The sequence below is a fragment of the Erpetoichthys calabaricus genome, chromosome 15 (genome assembly GCF_900747795.2).
Source record: "Erpetoichthys calabaricus chromosome 15, fErpCal1.3, whole genome shotgun sequence".
In the NCBI taxonomy this organism is placed as follows: Eukaryota; Metazoa; Chordata; class Cladistia; order Polypteriformes; family Polypteridae; genus Erpetoichthys; species Erpetoichthys calabaricus.
This window is the reverse complement of record NC_041408.2, coordinates 60226462-60245209: the sequence shown is the minus strand read 5'-3', so window position 1 is coordinate 60245209 and position 18748 is coordinate 60226462. Positions and strand designations below refer to the sequence as shown.

General features: G+C 38.0%; 1 protein-coding gene across 4 annotated transcripts in view; it reads left to right on the top strand.

Moving 5' to 3' along the window:
* The window catches only part of smoc2 (SPARC related modular calcium binding 2), a 243248-nt gene that overhangs the window by 167813 nt on the left and 56687 nt on the right, over positions 1 to 18748 (top strand). For all 4 annotated transcript variants that reach the window (XM_028820455.2, XM_028820457.2, XM_028820456.2 and 1 more), the window contains one exon: positions 14229 to 14415. In XM_028820455.2, coding sequence (XP_028676288.1) covers positions 14229 to 14415 — 187 coding nt within the window. The remainder of the gene's footprint in view (positions 1 to 14228; positions 14416 to 18748) is intronic.

Here is an 18748-nt window from a genome sequence, read left to right as displayed (position 1 = left end):
TAGATCACTTGCCTTTAAAAGATTATTAAGTTAACCTAGGACAATGAAGATTTTGCTTTCCTAAACACAGTTCGGTGGATTTTGGCCCACTGATCACAAAAGTCACTTTTAAATTTTCCTCTCATATACCGTTTCATTGCATTCACCTAATTTTGTGATTTCCTGTCATATTACTAGTATACTTACAGTACAGCAACTACAACTGGAACATTTGTGGTAATATAAAGTAGTGGCACTGCTACGAGGAATGTGCTGCACGTATACCAAGTACTGTTGTTTGTTTGTGTTAAAGAGTCTCAATTCATTAATAAGAACTGGCCGTTCTGTAAGCATTTGGTTTCAGGGCATAAAAGTGTAGCACATAAACCACCTGTCAGTCCAACAAAGATATTTTTGCGTCTTCTTCATAGAAAATTTGGACTGATGAAAATTTTACTTAAAGTGATGTGTAAAGAAGGTGAATGATTTTGACATTTGAGACAGATATTTCCATGAATAACTGATGCCAAGAGTAAGGAGGGCATTTTTGTTGGTCCACAAATCATATAGCAGCCATGAAAAGCAGCTGAGAGATCTGCTAGGGGTGCCTGGGGAAAACACATGGAAGACAGTCAGAGATGGTGTTGAGAATTTTGTTGGCAGCTGTAGAGCACCAAAGTACATCCAGAGCCCTCATGTATAATGTTGTGTGTAGAATTCACACTAAAACATGGCGTACAGACAAAAGTTGAAATGTGCGTATGCCCCAAAAAAATTCAGATTCACAAAACCACAAATAGGCCTACATCCACGCACTTCCACTCCATAAATCCTGGTCAGAGTGAAATGTAATGCGCCTGCCACCCCATCCCGACTCCTCCCAGAATTACTCCCCTTTAAATATGCAAATCAAAAAAAATAGACCCTTACGTTCAGTGTTTTGTGAAAAGATAATAGCAAAAGCAAAAGCACAGGGGAAAATAGAATTTCAGCGAATGCAAAGCAAGGAAAAATATTTCTTTTTTTTGGCTTAAGCAGTGGAATAAACAACAAAAGGAAGCCCACTGTCTGAGTGTCATACGGAAGCGTATTAGGGCCAAGAGAAAAGGAAAACAAAATAGGGACACAGTGAACAAAAAAAGGTCATAATGTCAACTTTAATTTCAAAATTTCCATTTTAATCTCATAGTTTATTTTGTCTTTAAAGTAGAACGTTGTAAACGTCATCTTAATAACTAAAGTAGCATGTTAAATGCTTTGTACTATATGTATTCTATGTATGTGACTACATGCTTCATTACATGCTTCTTAAACAGGACTTCTGTTTCGTAGACAGGAGCACGCAGGGACTGATCTCCACAAAGCATACATTACATTCACGATATTACAGCTCTCTGAACATTTTAGAATTCTAAGATGTGTACTTAATTTCATTTTTATGATGAGATGCATTAAAGCATGTATTTAACCTGGGGGCACGGTGGTGCAGTGGTAGCGATGAGCTTGCGCCCTGTCCAAGGATTGTTCTTGCTTCCCCCGTCCAGGGATTGCTTCTGCCTCCCACAAGATGCTTGCTGGGACGTGCGCGACCCTTGGTAAAATAATTTATTGCAACAGTACTGTGTCTGTCAAATGTACTAACCCCCAATTCTTGTCCTCCCATTTTCTTTCTCCACATAATCAGTTGCCACACAATAAGCTCCGTAATTAATGTCAAACCACCTGTAAGCTTAGAACACTGATTCTTCAAAACTTTTAAGGAACATTGAAAAACCTTCGTAATACATATTTAATTATTGTATCCATCTATCCATCCAGGGTTGCACCAGTCCCAGCAAGCATACAGCGTGAGGCAGGAACAATCCCTGGACAGGGCGTCAGCTTATTGCTACCGCTGCACCACCGTGCCCCCACATATTTAATTATTAATAGTATACATTATTTAAATTAAGTTAACAGTTTATCTGTATAATGTAATATACATCCTCTAATGCATTTCATCTTAAAAATGGTATCAAGTGTACTTCCTAGTATTCTAACATCTCATAGCTACTGTACAAGAGGATAGCACTTGGAAATCTAAATCGACTTCGAAGCCAGTTATCATCATCTGTTAATATGCCCTCTCTTATGTTGAACTGAATTCCTTTATTGTCACTGTATGATACAGCCAGATTCAATATGCACATCCTCCATAAAATTATTAACCTATAAAATGATAAAATAACAGTAATAGTAATAATAATACAATAAAAACAATGGAAAATATACAATATGAAAGCATAAGTGTAATATATATGTACATATAGTGCAGATAGTGCAACTGGTTCATGAAGTGGCTCAGCTTGTGCAATATTACAGTTGTAGTGTAAGTTTACAGTGAGGTAATTGTAGTTATAAGTACAAACAGTTCTACCAGGAGTATTTGTGGACTGATTGAGTCCATTTAAAGCTCTTGGGATGAAGCTGTTTCTGAGCCCCAAAGCCTGTGCAGTAAAGGCTGTGAAGTGTTTAAATTTAGAAGTTTAAATAAACTCTGCGCAAGAGGCTGGTGGCTTTCCTGAGGCAGTGTGTGCTATAAATGTCCTCCAGGGGTGACAATTATATCCCGATAATCCTCTGCGCCCTCGACACGACCTGCCGTAGAGCTTTCCGATCAACTGCTGTAAGCTGTGATTCCACACTCAGATACAGTGGGTTAAATACTCTGAGTGGTGCACTGAGAGTAACCATGCTAAAGCAGCTATGGTATTTGGAATAGGTTAGCCATTCTGTTCACCATTATATTATTACAGGTTGATTACAGTCAGGTGCCTTAAATTTATAAATGATATGTGGTTAATTTCAGTGTATTTGATAAAGCCTGTGTCATGGATGTGAATCTAAAAAAGAAAGGGAAACCACACAGGAACAGTAGCACTGCTGTGATGCTGGGTGCTGCCAGTTTGCAAAACCGAGTGGAGAATGTGTATACACAAGGGGGTAAGCTGCCATGAGAATGTGAGTGGCTTTACACCAAGTTTAGCTTTTATACATCATGATGTGAGTGTGGAAACAGGCATACGCAACATTTTTGTGCATACGCACCATTTATACATGAGGCCCCAGCTGTTTGACAACATGCTTTAAGTGTATAAAACCATGAAGTGAAACTTGTTGCTAAAGATTAATTTTCTGCATTTACACTTGGACTTCTTCCCTGATAATTGTGTTGTAGTCAGTTATGAACATGATGAAACGTTTCACCAAGTCATTGCAAAGATGGAAAAGTGGTATTGCAATCCATTAATATTTGACGACTGTTGTTGGATACTGAAACAAGAAGCATAAAAAGCTGAGTGCCAATGTAAATCTGGAGCAAAACATTTATTAGCTCAACATGCAACATTAGCTCTATGCAATGTGTCAGCATCATTATGAGATTAATCTAGCTAAATTCAATAAAAGTTAATTTCATGTTTCTCCAAATTCCTACGTGACACAATCAGTGTGAAATTATATTTGTGTTCCACCTGAAGCTGTCAGTTTGTAGTCCAGTATTCTCAAATAATAACTGGAAAGCCTTAAGAATGTCCGAGCAGCACTGGGTGCAAGGCAGGAATCAATGTTGGGTCAGGCACCAGTACATTTTATGGTTAAATAGATCAGTTTTTCTAACCTGCACTACTTTTGTATGTGATATAAAAAGAGGGTTATCTGAAATAAAGCTCACACAAAAAAAGGGGCACATGCAAATACTACACAGACAGTGACCCAGCTGGGATTGAAAAAATGGCTTGAAATGTGTGTACACAACTTCCCATGCAAACGTCAGGATGTATAAAAGAAAATTTGATGCAAAAATGTGTGTATATTTATGGCAACTCTGACTCATGGTGCACAACATTTTGGATAAACTGGGAAATGATGACACCCTTGATCAAGCAGTGAAATGCAGCCAAACCAGCAAAATTATGATTTGCATGCATAATAATTCTGTTATTATGTATGTTGATGTGACAAATATATTACACCTGAAAAGTGATGAACATGATGTATAGACTCGATTTTATTTCCCTTTTAAAAGGTCCAATGCTACGCATTTGCGCTGATTTTTTTAGTTTGGTTTTTATATCGGCTATCTGTTGTCACTTCTCAGAGAGCTGGCTGACATGTCAGGAATATTTCTGTCAAGCTTTACTCCATCATGGCTGCTGTGCTAGGAGCCTTAAAGCGACTGGTTAGGCACTACATCCAGTTTTTGTATGATGTGGTAAACATACTGTTCAAAATATATATATATATATTAATATATGTACATATATGTGTGTGTGTGTGTGTGTGTAAAAACATGTTTTTGCCAACATAAAAAGGTACTTTACAGAAGTGTAATCAGAGCACTTTACTTCAGTCATATTGTTAACCATAAGGAGTTACATTCCTTTAATGCTAAAGTCATCTAAGATGTGACTAGCAAGCATTGCATGTCAGTTGCCAGTGTCAACCCATGGTTAATTTATTTTGAGGCAAAGTAACTTTATGAGATATGATGGTGTTGGATGTTGTTGCTGGCTTGTTGGTAAGGTAAATGGCTGAACCCTCAGTGTTTCATATGGCCTGTACAATTTATTGTAGCAGCAATTACATCATTACATTTGCCGAGACATAGTGGCTACCCACTCAGATGATGGTGTCTTACACCTTTCCTAGACCCCCAGGCTGCAGAGGAGAGGTGCTATAATGCTCCACAGACAGATTTTCTTGAACGCAGGTCTCAACATATGAAGTGGGAGAGGCCGCTTACGAGCCAATGAAGTTCTGCAGCATCGTAATTGAATATGTATGAGGCTGATTAGCATGCTCCATATATGGATTTTTCAGGGTGGCAATAGAGGCGTGCTCACATATGCATAATTACAAGGTGATTGTCATTTATAAATGGTAAATTGTGTAGAAATGTGCCAATGGCAAATTTTTATAAATCTGATTTTTTTTTTCCGTACAAATTTTTGTGTGAATGTTTTCAGGTTTGAATGTACGTGAGTCAGCATTGCTAAGAAGTATTCCACACATGTATTCCTTAATACGGAGGTGTCAAGCTCAGATTCTAGAAGGTGCAGTGGCTGTAGGTTTTTGTTCCAGCCACTTTCCTAATTAGTAACCAATTACTGATTGAACAAACATCTTTTGCCTTAATTTTAGCTGACTTGCTTTTTATAGATTAAGAACCCTTATTTGTTTCTTGTAACCCTTAACCAGTGGTCAAATAATAAAATGATGACAAATGAAACAACTGATAACCAGAAAACGTGATCTCATTTGCACTTGTATGTTCATTACAATATGATATAGTGTATATGATATAAAAAAAAATCTGAAATGAAAACAGCAAAGGTTTAAAAACTATTGATCTGCATTTTGGTTGATCTTCTCAGAAAAAAGAGATCAACAGTCTTGGAAATGCCTGGGTGGGGAAGAATTAAAGAATGGGGGTTCATTAACCACACAAATTGGCTTCGAAGTAAAAAATCAGTTGTACCGAAAATGGTGGCCCTCTAGAAATGGAGTCTGAGACCCATAAGTGAGTTTGTGGAAATAGTGCGAAGAGAGAAAAAAAATGAGAGTTCTGAATCATAGCAAGTGAGTAAGTGAAATTTTAAGCAAAAGACTTTGGTTATCAAGTAAAAACGTGACTGGAATTAAACCCTGAAGACTTTGTGAGCCTCAATGATATGAGTTTGAAAACTTTGCTTTAAAATGTATAATTTTAAAATGTACCACAGTTAAGTTAATCATTCCACAGCTTATCAATAATATAATTACAGGCAGTTTATGTTTAAAAGATTTACTATACAGAGAATTCTTCTGAGCTAAATCAGATCTTTAAAATTTACAAATTGATCTTACAAGGATTTAAGGGAAGCATGATGAAATTTGTTAATATGACAGATGACACTGCTTTCCAACCATGTGACGAGTGTCATTCATGCATACTCATAGGATGCTTTTTAGAAAATGGCACCTTAACCCAAATCCACTATTTGCAAAAGAGCTTGAATAACTGAAAATGCCGCCAGCTTCATTTTCAATGAGGATTGAAGGTACACTAAATTGGGACAGTTATTTATCATTTATTTCTCTAGGCCAGGGGTCTGCAAAGTCAGTCCTGGAGGGTCGTAATGGTAGCAGGGTTTTGTTCTAATCCAGTTTCTTAGTGAGAAGTCATTTACTGCTGTTGAAGCTCTTATTGCTCAAGCAATCCTTTTTATTCTTCATTTTAGTTGTCTCACTTGTCAAGATTCCCAACTCCTAATTTCGTAAAAAGCTGCCTTCTCTCATTTTAATGGCTCCTTATTATGAATAAGATGCAAATGACAAAGAAGCCAGCAGTTCTCCATCTAAATAGTATCCATTTACACCTGTGTACATTCATCATGAACTATCTGTTTTAATAACACATTTGGAAAGAAACTGAAGCTGCTCTTCTGTCTGGAGATGACACTGTTTAGTGGGTGCAGTGGATTCTCCATAATTGATAGGAGCCTGCTTAGTGCCCGTCGCTCTGCCACAGATGTTAACACTGTCCAGCTCCATGCCAAATCAGGCTACAAATCATTTGTGATGATATCCTTGGAAAGGAGAAAAATCTACAATGTAAAAATAACTTGACACGACAGAATGAAAGCACTAGCAAGCTATAAAATTAAATCAGATATGTTATTGGCAAGGATTGTTTTTTAATTAAGCAGTTGAACTGGAATGAAAATCTGCAGGAACATCAACTCTTTAGGACCAACATTAAAGACCCCTGCTCTTAGTAATGAATGTAAAACAATCCATTGGATTGCACTGGACTGGAAGTTCTAGCCTACGGGGCACAACAGTTTGTTTCTATATGGTAGGGTTGGTTACTGAAGAACACAAGCAGTGAATAAGACAACGTTTAAAATTACAGCAAAACTCACAACTTTGCAGAATGAAATACTGAGGCATGCATACCTCATGGTAGGAATTTCCAGAGGAAAACGTTTTGAGCAATAGTTAGATCATCAATTACTGTGCATGTCTCAGTTACACAAGGGTCATTCCAAAAGTATTACCTTAGAAAATGAAAAGCTTTACTTTGTGAAAGACCTATAGTATTTTCTCCTACTTAGTTTCCTATAAATTACACATCAGCCTGTCAATCTTAATGTCATATTTTGTCACATATTGAAGCACAGTTAATAAGGAAAACCCTGGGTTACAATTAACATAATACAGTCTATCAAAATAGCCCATTAATTTTGTAGACTGTAGCTATGTGGTCAAACGTTTGTGGACCATCACGCCTATCGGAGCTTGTTGGACATCCTATTCCAAAACCATGGGTATTAATATGGAGTTGCCCACTCACTTTGTGGCAATAACAGCCTCCACTTACAGATTTCCACCAGATTTTGGAGTGTGTCTACAGGAATTTGTGCTCATTCAGACAAAAGAGTAATTTCAGAGGTCAGGTACTGATGTTGAAAGAGAAAACCTGGCTCACTACTGGCATTTCTATTAATCTCAGACGTTTTCAGCAGGGTTGAGGTCAAGCCTTTTTGCAGGAAGATTGAGTTCCTCCATGTCTTTATGGACCTGGCTTTGTGCACAGGAGCACAGTCATGCTGAAACTGAAAATGGCCTTCCTCAGTCTCATGCCACAAAGTTGGAAGTGCATGGTTTTTGTATGCTGTACCACTAACAATATCCTTCATTGGAACCAAGAGGCCTATCCTGAAAAACAGCCCCAGGCCATTATCCCTCCTCCGTCAAAATTTATAGTGGGCAGTATGGGTTACAGAAGGTAACATTTTTCTAGCATTCACCAAACTCAGATTTTTCCATAAGATTTCTAAATAGTGAAATGTGATTCATCACTCAAGAGAACACGTCTCCACAACTCTAGAGTCCAATGGCGATATGGTTTACATCACCCACCTGACACTTAGTGATCTCAGGCTTGTGTGCAGTTGCTCAGCTATTGAAGCCATTTCATGAAGTTCCCGATGCACAATTCTTGTGCCAATGTTGCTTCCAGAGGCAGTTTGAAACTCTGTTTTGAGTGATGCAACAGATGAATGGTGATTTATGCATGCGCTTCAGCACTTGGTAACTCTGTGAGCCTGCATGGTCTATCATTTTGTGGCTGAGCTCTTGTTGCTCCAAGACCTGTCAGCTTGCCAATAACAGCACTTATAGTTAACCAGGGCAGACCTAGAAGAGCAGACATTTCACATACAGACATGTGGCAAAAGTGGCATCCTATGACAGTGCCACATTTAAAGTCACCGAGCTCTTCACGATGACCCATTGTACTTTGAGGATCCAGATAAAATATTCACAGATATAGAATGTTCGAAGTATTACAGAGAGTCAGTGACTGGGAGCTAAACATCTGTCTCTTGGGAGTATAAGATGTCCACTCTAACCACTTGGCCACTGTGATACCCCCCCCCCCCCATCTAATTATAATAAATTACTATATTTTGTAAAGTGTTCAGCTTGCTTAGAAGAAAGGCAGATGTGCATAAACATCTAATATGTTGTATTTAAAAAAATAATTGTAGTTTCTGTTGTCATCTATTGTATGTGTAATTACTGTATTGTGATATTTGTAAATGTAATTGCATCACACTAATTCAGCAGTGCTGCAATTTGAGAAAGTCTGCAAACTACTTTAAAGTTAACTCCTAAATTCTCAATAAGTGAAGGTGTAATGTGATGTATCAAACATACTTTTATATGAAGCGTATTAATACAAAATTCTAGTGGTTTTAATTAAATTGCTGATTAGCTTCTTCAAGGTTTTTCTCATAAATATAGTACATACATATGAATATTTTTAATTTTCCAGTACTTAAAAACTGAAGATTTATGGTGGATCTGCTCTGTTAAATGGCAAACATCTTTATAAAATATACAACTATTAATTTAATAAATATAAAAGCTACTAAAGATGGCAATTGGTAGCATCATATCATCAAAGTACATTTTTCAATAAAAAACAAAGAAAATGGCAAACTGTTTACTTTTTCTTTCACCAGCTTTGAATTATTAGGAGTCAGACTGCGTTTTTTTGCCTAAATTTATCCTGGGAAAACTCAGGCTCAGGGTACAAAAACTAGCAATTGTGCCATTAAATAAATCTGAGTTAGAGCCACCTTTGAGGTCAGAGTGCAGATAAAAATGCCAATGAGAGTAAGATTTATATATGCACATTTCACCACTTGGAAACTAATCCTTTGTAAAAGTATCAAAGTATGTGTCAATGTGAGAAGCTCAATTCATAATGAATTATACTATTGACTGCAGATTTCTCTATGGTTCCCACCTAAGTGAGTCCTGAAATCAAAGTCATTTGATATAGTTCTATTTTATTCTTGTTTTCTACACTAACATAATTTTTTTAAGTACAGGAAAATCACTGCCAACTATTATTGCACATAGTATTTATATGTTTTATTTATATGTTTTAATGTCACAGCTGATTAAATGTTTTACTGGCTCAGTACTTAATATTAAAATGAACACCTAATGTATACTTTTTTATCTTTTTCATGCTTTTCTGCAGGGATTTACAGACAGCACATTCACATTAGCTTATATAATCTTATAATAATATCTGGCCATGTAGTAAATAAATGATACAAATTAAACTGCAATATGACAAATTCCAAAGACTTCAAAGTGCAACCTACAGTGCACCAGAAAATCTGTTAACTTTCTGTACCTGCTAACGTCAATAAAATTAACAATGCTCAGTGTAATCCAGACAGATTTTTTCCACCTACTACAGATGAGAAGATAGCTTCTTGACAGGCTTGAATTAATTGTCTGGTAAAATCTAAAACATATCTATTCTCTCTATATAAAATCCTAAAACTGCAACGATTTTGTGCAACAATTTTATGCGATGTTTTTATGTCACATTTTTTGTCACGCTTTAAATTGGGCTTATTTTAAAACTTACATATATATGTTTAGTATCATTCTTTTCAGCATTTATCTAACTTTAATGTGATGTTGTTTGATTTTCAGATTCTTATTCCGTTTTAAAATTATAAACTAAAAAATATCAAGAACTCACGTCCCACGAGACAAGACTTTGTGCCAAGAGATTTAACCATGTCCAGGGCTGGGAAGAAAAGACAGAGTAGATGACAAAGACAGTTGCTGTACAGGATTTTAAATGTTCGAAGTGCTGTGCAAGATGCAGATCACACGGCACGGCAGCAGCAGCAGCAAGCCAGCAGCTGACGGAGCAAAAAGGAGTTAAAAAAAACTGTTTCTCACTGTATCACCATTTAAGAGGGGGTTTCGGAGGAGTGGCTGTGTCTCCTTTTGGTGCATTCAGTCCCCCTTTTCACAACGCGTGCGGCAACCCCCTATTCAAGAAATAAATAAGTGAAAATTCAGCATTTGTTCAATCCTGGAACTGTTATATTTCAAAGCATTTCCCTTGAAAACGTACAGCATTGACTTCTAAAGAGGAGCATTTGGTGCCACAGCTCATCCAACCTGGCTATCCATATTACTAACCGAGAATGCTAAACTGGATGGACGCAGGGACATCCGGCCATGGGCCGTAGCCACAAAAAGACGTACTGTGCAGGCGCACCAAGAAATGAGGCACCGCGAGAGGCGGACAAGACCACAGAAAAAAGGAGTCAAACGCAGGCGACGCACACAGCGCCGCACGAGCAAAACACACCCCCCACCCCCACACACACAAGCAACGGACGGGACACACACAAAGAGGAAGATTTAATCCCATTGCACACGAAACGGGACGCACAAACCGAGAATGCTAAACCGGATGGACGCAGGGACATCCGGCCATGGGCCGTAGCCGCAAAAAGACGTACTGCGCAGGCGCACCAAGAAATGAGGCGCCGCGAGAGGCGGACAAGACCACAGAAAAAAGGAGTCAAACGCAGGCGACGCACACAGCGCCGCACGAGCAAAACACCCCCCCCCCCCCAACACACACACACACACAAGCAACAGACGGGACACACACAAAGAGGACGATTCAACAAGCCCCTGGCACATAAAAAAAAAGAGCCCACAAAACCCCCCCCCCCCCCCACACACACACACACACACAAGCAACGGACGGGGACACACACAAAGAGGAGGATTTAATCCCATTGCACACGAAACAGGACGCACACAAAGAGGAGGATTCAACAAGCCACAAGCACACAAAAAAAAGAAGCCGCGAGCACCACACAAAGCCCATTGGACACGAAACGGGACAGACTACGGACATAGCAAACGAAACGTACACAAAAACGACGATTCAGACCCACGACCACAGTAACATAAATAACAAATGACACACAAAGCCCCATTTCTAAATGAACCGTCCGTATTAAACATACGTCATCTCAACACGTTCACAATATGCAGCATAGGTAGATCTCATTACAATGAGGCACTATTAACCGTTCAACCGCAGAAAAAGCTCCATATTAACAGTGAGTGCGATCCTCCTTATTACTTATCCATATTTCTCACGCTCAAGAACAAACAAGTCATGAATTCACGATCACAGGTACAAAACGATACCGCTCGGATAACGGGACCAAACACAATTCACACTATGCAGCATAGGTGGATCTCATTACAATAAGGCACTATTAACCGTTCAACCGCAGAAAAGGCTCCATATTAACAGTGAGTGCAATACTCCTTATTACTTATCCATAATTCTAGAAGAAAAAATGTCTCGGCTCCAAAAACGCAAAGCTCAACTAAAGCTTCTAACTAACGATGTACCTAAAAGTAAAAACTTTATGAACTGCATTAGATCCTACAATAGTTCATTTGCTTTTGCATCTACCGGAGTAAATATCAGGCCACCAAAAGGCAATGGCCCATACTGCTTTCGCATATGTGCACAAATACTGCATCGCATTGGAACAGTGCACCCTGAAACAAATCAACAACGCAAATATGCACAAATCCACATCCTAGATCCACATGACGCAATCTATCAATCAAAGTGCTGCATCGCAACAGGCACGGATTCAAAACGAAACACCTCCCGTATCAGACATACGTTAACGGCAAGGAAGGCTACAACGGGCTTCTCACACAGCACAGGCAAATCGAATACAGCTGAAAAACAACACGTCCCAAATACTACACATGCAACAACGTGCCTCTCAAACGGCCCAAGCAAAACATACACCAGGATGTGAACATTAACGGTGGCACTGCACGTGACATCCGTCTTGCGAAAATGTTAATTATTGATGAATGTACAATGGCATCCAGTCACTTACTCAACACCATTCATAAACTTCTACAAACGTTTATGAATAATAATATTCGCTTTGGAGGAAAGGTTCTTTTATTAGGAGGAGATTTTAGACAGTGCTTAGCTATTCTTCCACATGCCATACGCTCAGCTATTGTTCAGTGCACCTTAAAATACGCAGATAATTGGTATTGCTTTCAAAAGATACAGTTAGTAAAAAAGATACGATGTCCAGAACCAGATCATAACAATTGCTTATTACAACTGGGAGATGGTACACTCACCAATACAGATGGACTTCACCCACATATTATTACAATTCCTCAAGCCTTTATCTGCGACGACTTAGTTACAGACAGATTTGGAACAGCAATCTCATTAGACCAAATGCCCCTTTTAACACAACGCACTATATTATGTCCAAAAAATATTAATGTGGAAAACATAAATACCCAAGTCATTCCATTACTTCCAGGAGAGACACAACTCTTTCTAAGCTCTGACAAACTTGACTCTGATCACAACAATAACCATCTTCATTGACATTACAAGTTCTGACCTGGAATTACCTTTTACACTTAAACGGCGTGTACAAAGAAATTTTCCAATAAACCTTTACACTGTGCCACACACTTTATTGTTTGCTTTCTATTTGCATCATCTACACCTTCACACTATTCTATATCTCATTCATACATCACGCTCTTTGTCATTCCCAACACCAGGGGTTGGCGAGCGAAGCGAGCAGGGGGCGGAGCCCCCTAGTATTCACTATAAAAACGAGCTGCCATTGTTCAGTATTTTTACACTAAAGTAAATATCCAATATGATGGATTGGCATTCTATCCCGAGTTAATTCCTGTCTTGATCCTCATACTGCTGGCTCTACCAGGAATGGATTAAGCAAGCAGAATAATTATTTATGGATGGATTAGTGCATTAGTGTTCAGTGACTGGTCAGTCTGTTAAGGTATTGTAGTGGGATTTGCTTTTTAATATTCCATACTGAATGGTTCAAGATACAACCTCTGGAAGGGCTGCAATGCATCGTCAGTGATGCTACCTGGGGTCATTGGGTGTTTCTGGTCTTTCAGCCTCATGCACCATGGTTGATCAGACCCCAACCTGCATTGCAGCAGTATCATCCTACAGGTCTGTCCTCTTAAACCAAAGCCACCTAATGGCTTTCTCAGCAGCATCCAGAGTGATTTTTTTGCCTGTCCTCTTTACAGCTCCCATCATAACCAGCAGGTTGAATGCTCTGCAGAGTGAGCATCATATGAAGTCCCAACAGCCATCTCTATTTGCTCACAACCTTACCAGTTCCTGGTATTTAGCCAGCTTATTTTCTGTTCACTTCCTCAGAGTTCTTCTGCTCAGGGTACTGTGAGCTCCAACATGATCCATTGTTTGGTAGCTTCTGACAAGATGATCATGTCTGAACATAAAGATGTTGAAATTATGCTGTTATGTAAATCTCAGTGTTTTGCCCAGCTCCATTTTGAGCTGCTAGTCAGAAACTCGGTAGAAGAAAAGTGTGTATTCAAGCTGGCTTTGCTTCAAAGTTTCAATGCCCCAAGGCGTTAACAGAATATATCCTCATTGTCTAGAAAAATAAATTGTTTTTAAGAGAAGTATATTTTAAACAGTCAGCTGAGTTTCTTTAAAAAATGGTAAACATAAAGTATGCTGCTGTAAGGCATGTCATTCAGAAGTAGTAATTATACTAAGGATCCTCAACATAATAGCTGTTTAATGTGATTACAAAAAGGAAATTCATTTTACCAGATTTGTTCAGATTATTCTACTTTGATTATTACTTTTATGCAGCTGTAGCTGGGTGGTATCGTAACACAGTGGTTCAGGCTGCTGCTTCACAGCTTCAGGGACTTGTGTTCAATTGGAGTTTGACTCCATATTAGATTCTCCCTTCCAAGATTATTAACCAATATTTTTTTTGTCTACCTTTCCTGCTTAGCTTCTTCTTGTGATCAAGAGCACCAAACAGCCCAGGAGGATGCCAGACAACACAAGAATGAAGCCATTTTCATCCCAGAATGTGCAAATGGTGGGCTTTACAAACCAGTTCAGTGTCACCCTTCCACAGGCTACTGCTGGTGTGTACTTGTAGACACCGGGCGCCCAATTCCTGGTACATCTACTAGGTAAGAGGCCATAGTCACCTGTGAGATTGAGTTTACAACAAATGTATTTTGAAAGGTTTTATAACTGTAATGGAAATGTGAAAAGATCAATAAAATATGAAGAACTGCACTGATATGCAACCTGCAAACTCGACAAAAAAATCAACATCACATCAGGTTTAAATCTCGCATTCCTAAATTGGATTAGATGGCTTTTGGGAATCTTATGTCATCCTAGAGTGCTAATGCTAGAGTGTCAGGTTTAAAAATAAGGAAGCAAGAAACATTTTGTGGCAACTTGTAGGTCTAATTTCAAATCATATTGTCATACATCTTCTAACAAAATGTGTGACTATGTTAGGACAGAAAAAATAGCTTGATAATGTTTGTTCTTATTTGTAATGGAATAATTCTGACTATAACACTACCTTTCCAAAAGACTAAAACATGGAATTTGTGTTTCAGAAACACAAATCTGTTTACTTACAGCTTAAATTTATGGGGAAAGTGGTGGAAGTAAGGATTGTAAATCCAAGATCAAGCAATCCACACTGATACAAACTAATGTGCCAGTTTAATTAAGAGTGAGTGTGATGTCCTTTGATGGACTATTACTCTGTCATGGGTTGGTTCCTCTCTTGCTCTTGATGTTGCTGTAAAAAGCTCTGGTCTCATTCATTCTGCATTTGGTTAAATGCTACTAACATCGCAATGAAACTGAGATCAAGCAGTCCTTTTATCATTGCATGACCTAATCTGTTATCATTTTCGTTGCCTGAAATTCCATTAGATTGTGAGGCAGGTCACCCAATTTTTGGAGCTGATGTGAATGATTTGGAAAGAACCTGCTGAAGTGCAGTGTTGAAGACACAAGAAATCATCGGAGTTGATTAAACCACCCGTTATCTGCTTCAGTCAGACTTTAGTGGATCAGGGAGGTTAGTTCCTTGAACATCTACACAAGCTGCCCCAAGAACTGTTATCTTCCCAGCACCACATTTTAAATAAGAATAAAGAAACAGAAGACAAGAGAGAGTCTTCATGAGTATGATCTTTGCTAGAGGTCTTGGAGAGCTGTCTAAATATATGTGTTCTTATCTATGAATTGTTTTAAAATGTTTCATACATCCAATTTCTGATCTAATGATCAATTTTGGCTTTATATGTTCCACCCATCCATTTATTAATCTTTTGATCCAGTTCCACAGAAGCACTGGACACAAGTTTGAGCAAGCTGTTAATGGATACCAGTCCATCACATGCCAAATTCATATAAACACACCCAGTTTTAGAGTGGCTGATTGGTCTAAACTGTATTTCTTTGGGATATCAAAAGAACAGTAGAATATACTGTACATAGACAAACAGTCAAAGAATACACACTGGCAGTGCATGGGCATGAATTTGAACCCAGAAATCTGGAGCTGTATGATAAACTGCCCATTTTTAAAATACATTTAAATTGTGAAGCACCAGAGTGCTGTGGTGGCTAGCATGGCTGTCTCAAATCTCCTGGGTGTTGAAATCCCAGCCCTTCTCTATCTCTTCCTATCATTTACTTAGACTGTCTTGATGTCAGTCTGTGTACAAGGTGAGTCAGGGTATCGCTCTTTTACTTATTTCTCAGAACATTGCTACACTTTTCATATGGCTAAGGAATATTAAATTAGCTTCAGTCATTACTCAGGGTTAGCTTCTGCACTAAAACCAGCGCTATCAGAAAATCTACTGCTTCCCTTCAACCATGGAATAGAAGAGTAGGTTCAGAAAACAGATGAATGTGGACATTTACTTTGTGGCTAAATTGTCTAACAGTTGTTACATTCACTTTATGCTATATATTTATAATGAATGCTCCATAACCTTAACTGATTAACTTATTGTTTGTAATTGAACATCCAACTGACAAAACTTCTGCAATGGAATGATTTTGTAACAAATTACTGTATTTCAAACACATACTGCATTGACCCTTTGTGATGGAAGACTGAAATGCACAGAAGTAAACAAGTCAAGAAAATAATCAATGCTTACTTAAGTGTTACTTAATTTACAATTCAGTTCGGCTCTCATGGAGGGATGTCATTGACGATTTTAAGAATTGTTCTGGAGTCTACATTGCTACATCTTGCAGTATTGTATTCATACACGTAAATATGTGTGGAATATAAATAATTAAAAAATTGTTTTCAGTAATTAGACAATGTTACTTTTACACAAAATTCTTTAAATTAAAGATATGATATGCATAACAACTAGCATATCAATTTCACCCCCACAGAAAGACCTGGCTACATCACGACTAATACATTCAATATGTAATGCTGCTTTATTTAAATAAAAGATGAGAAAGATGGAGAATAAAGTGTGTGCTTTCTGTCTAGAAATGCAGTTGTGATATGTATGCTGACTAGGTGGCTTGCATACCTTTATAGGATATACTGTATGTCATCCAGACTCCTGTACAGAACAACATCATATATGTGTGTACCACCTGGAATCTATTATTACAAAATTTGCTAGTCTGACAATAATTTACCCCATAGTGTTTCTCAACAGTCCTTCAAACTACCAATCTGCCAGCATTAGTTCCTTTAGGCTTTATGTGCTAAAGCCTGATTTAAAAAAGGTTATTTTATAATATGAACTTCAAATCCAGTTATAAATCAGAGAGAGGCACATGAGAAAGACATCTTGGGGAGATTTAATGCCTCTGGAGCTTTGTGGGCTATATCTTGTGAAGCTTCATGCTGTTAAGAGAGATGCTCTTCATGCTGGCTATGCAGGACATTTTTTAGTGAGCTTTTCAGCTGTTAGCTTGCTTATCACTGAACATGATGTTCATTTAAGTCAAAGCCAGCTGGATGTGTTCCTTTGCTGGAGAATTGTGATTTTGCTGCATGTACAACTCTTTCAGAGTGAATCTGTTTAATTCTGCTTGTCGCTTAAGAATTCAATTTAATTTTATCTCGAGTGGCTAGCTTCCTTTATCAATTTGTTTGCAGTCAGTACTTTTTCAGTCTTGAAAGAAGGTGAGTAACATTTGAAAATCTTGCGGAATGTTACCTGCTCTGTAATACTATATAAAATTAGTATTAATGTTTTGATCACTTCAAAAGTGAAATTATAAAAAGCCAATTAAAATCTTGCCTACTCATAACTACATTCTTATAAGTCAGCAATACTCTCAATTCAGTTTGTAAAATATTTACTATCATTTTTGATTAGACAAAATGAGAATTAATAATATGATACATTGTGCTCTGCAAATATCTATTATCTGCGGTGGGTTGGCACCCTGCCTGGGATTGGTTCCTGCCTTGTGCCCTGTGTTGGCTGGGATTGGCTCCAGCAGACCCCCGTGACCCTGTGTTTGGATTCAGCGGGTTAGAAAATGGATAAATGGAAATAACTATTATGCACTTACAGATATTTTCCATTTGCTTCTACATATAAAAGACTATAGTTAGGTATTCACTGGTCAAAGATTCAAAGTCTATATGTCTGTTATTAAATATTGTTTAGTTAAATAAGACTTACATACAGTATGTCTTATGCTATATTTTGGCTAGTTAAAATGGCATTTTAGAAATCCTTGATTGAAACGCATTTTGGATAGATAGATAGATAGATAGATAGATAGATAGATAGATAGATAGATAGATAGATAGATAGATAGATAGATAGATAGATAGATCTTTATTTGTCCAAATTATTAAATTTATCATTTCACAAAAGCTCAAGAAATATTAGAACAAATAACAAGAACCTCCCTCAAATACACACAAATATTAACAAAAGAGAAGAAAACTTCTAACTTGGCTAATTACAAGAGAGTAGTCCTAGTGAGGCATTATGCAGGAATATTGCTGTTGGTATAAAGGACCCCCCGTATTATTCCTTCACGCACTTCTGCTGAATGATTTGTTGCCTGAAAGTACTCAGTGTTAGTGTGTCAGAGAGAAGATGTGCAGCATTGTTCATAATGGCACTCAGTTTTATCTTCAGTCTCTCCTTCACTACTCCCTCCAGGGGGGTCAAGAGTATAGCCCACGACTGAACCTATCTGTTAAATTAGTTTGTTGCCACATTTGAAGTGATATCACTGGCCCAGCACATAAAGACGTAGAAGATCACAGTGGCCATCATAGAGTTGTAAAACATGTAAAGGATGTCACTGTCCACATCAAAGGATCATGGCCTTTCTTATATAGTCCCCCTATATTACAAGACCAGTGTAGTTTCTCATTAATGTGGACCCTCAGTCATCTGTAATATTATACCATCTCCACATCCATTCCCTGAACAATGACCAGGAGTAGCGACACTTTGCTCTGCCAAACTCAACAACCCA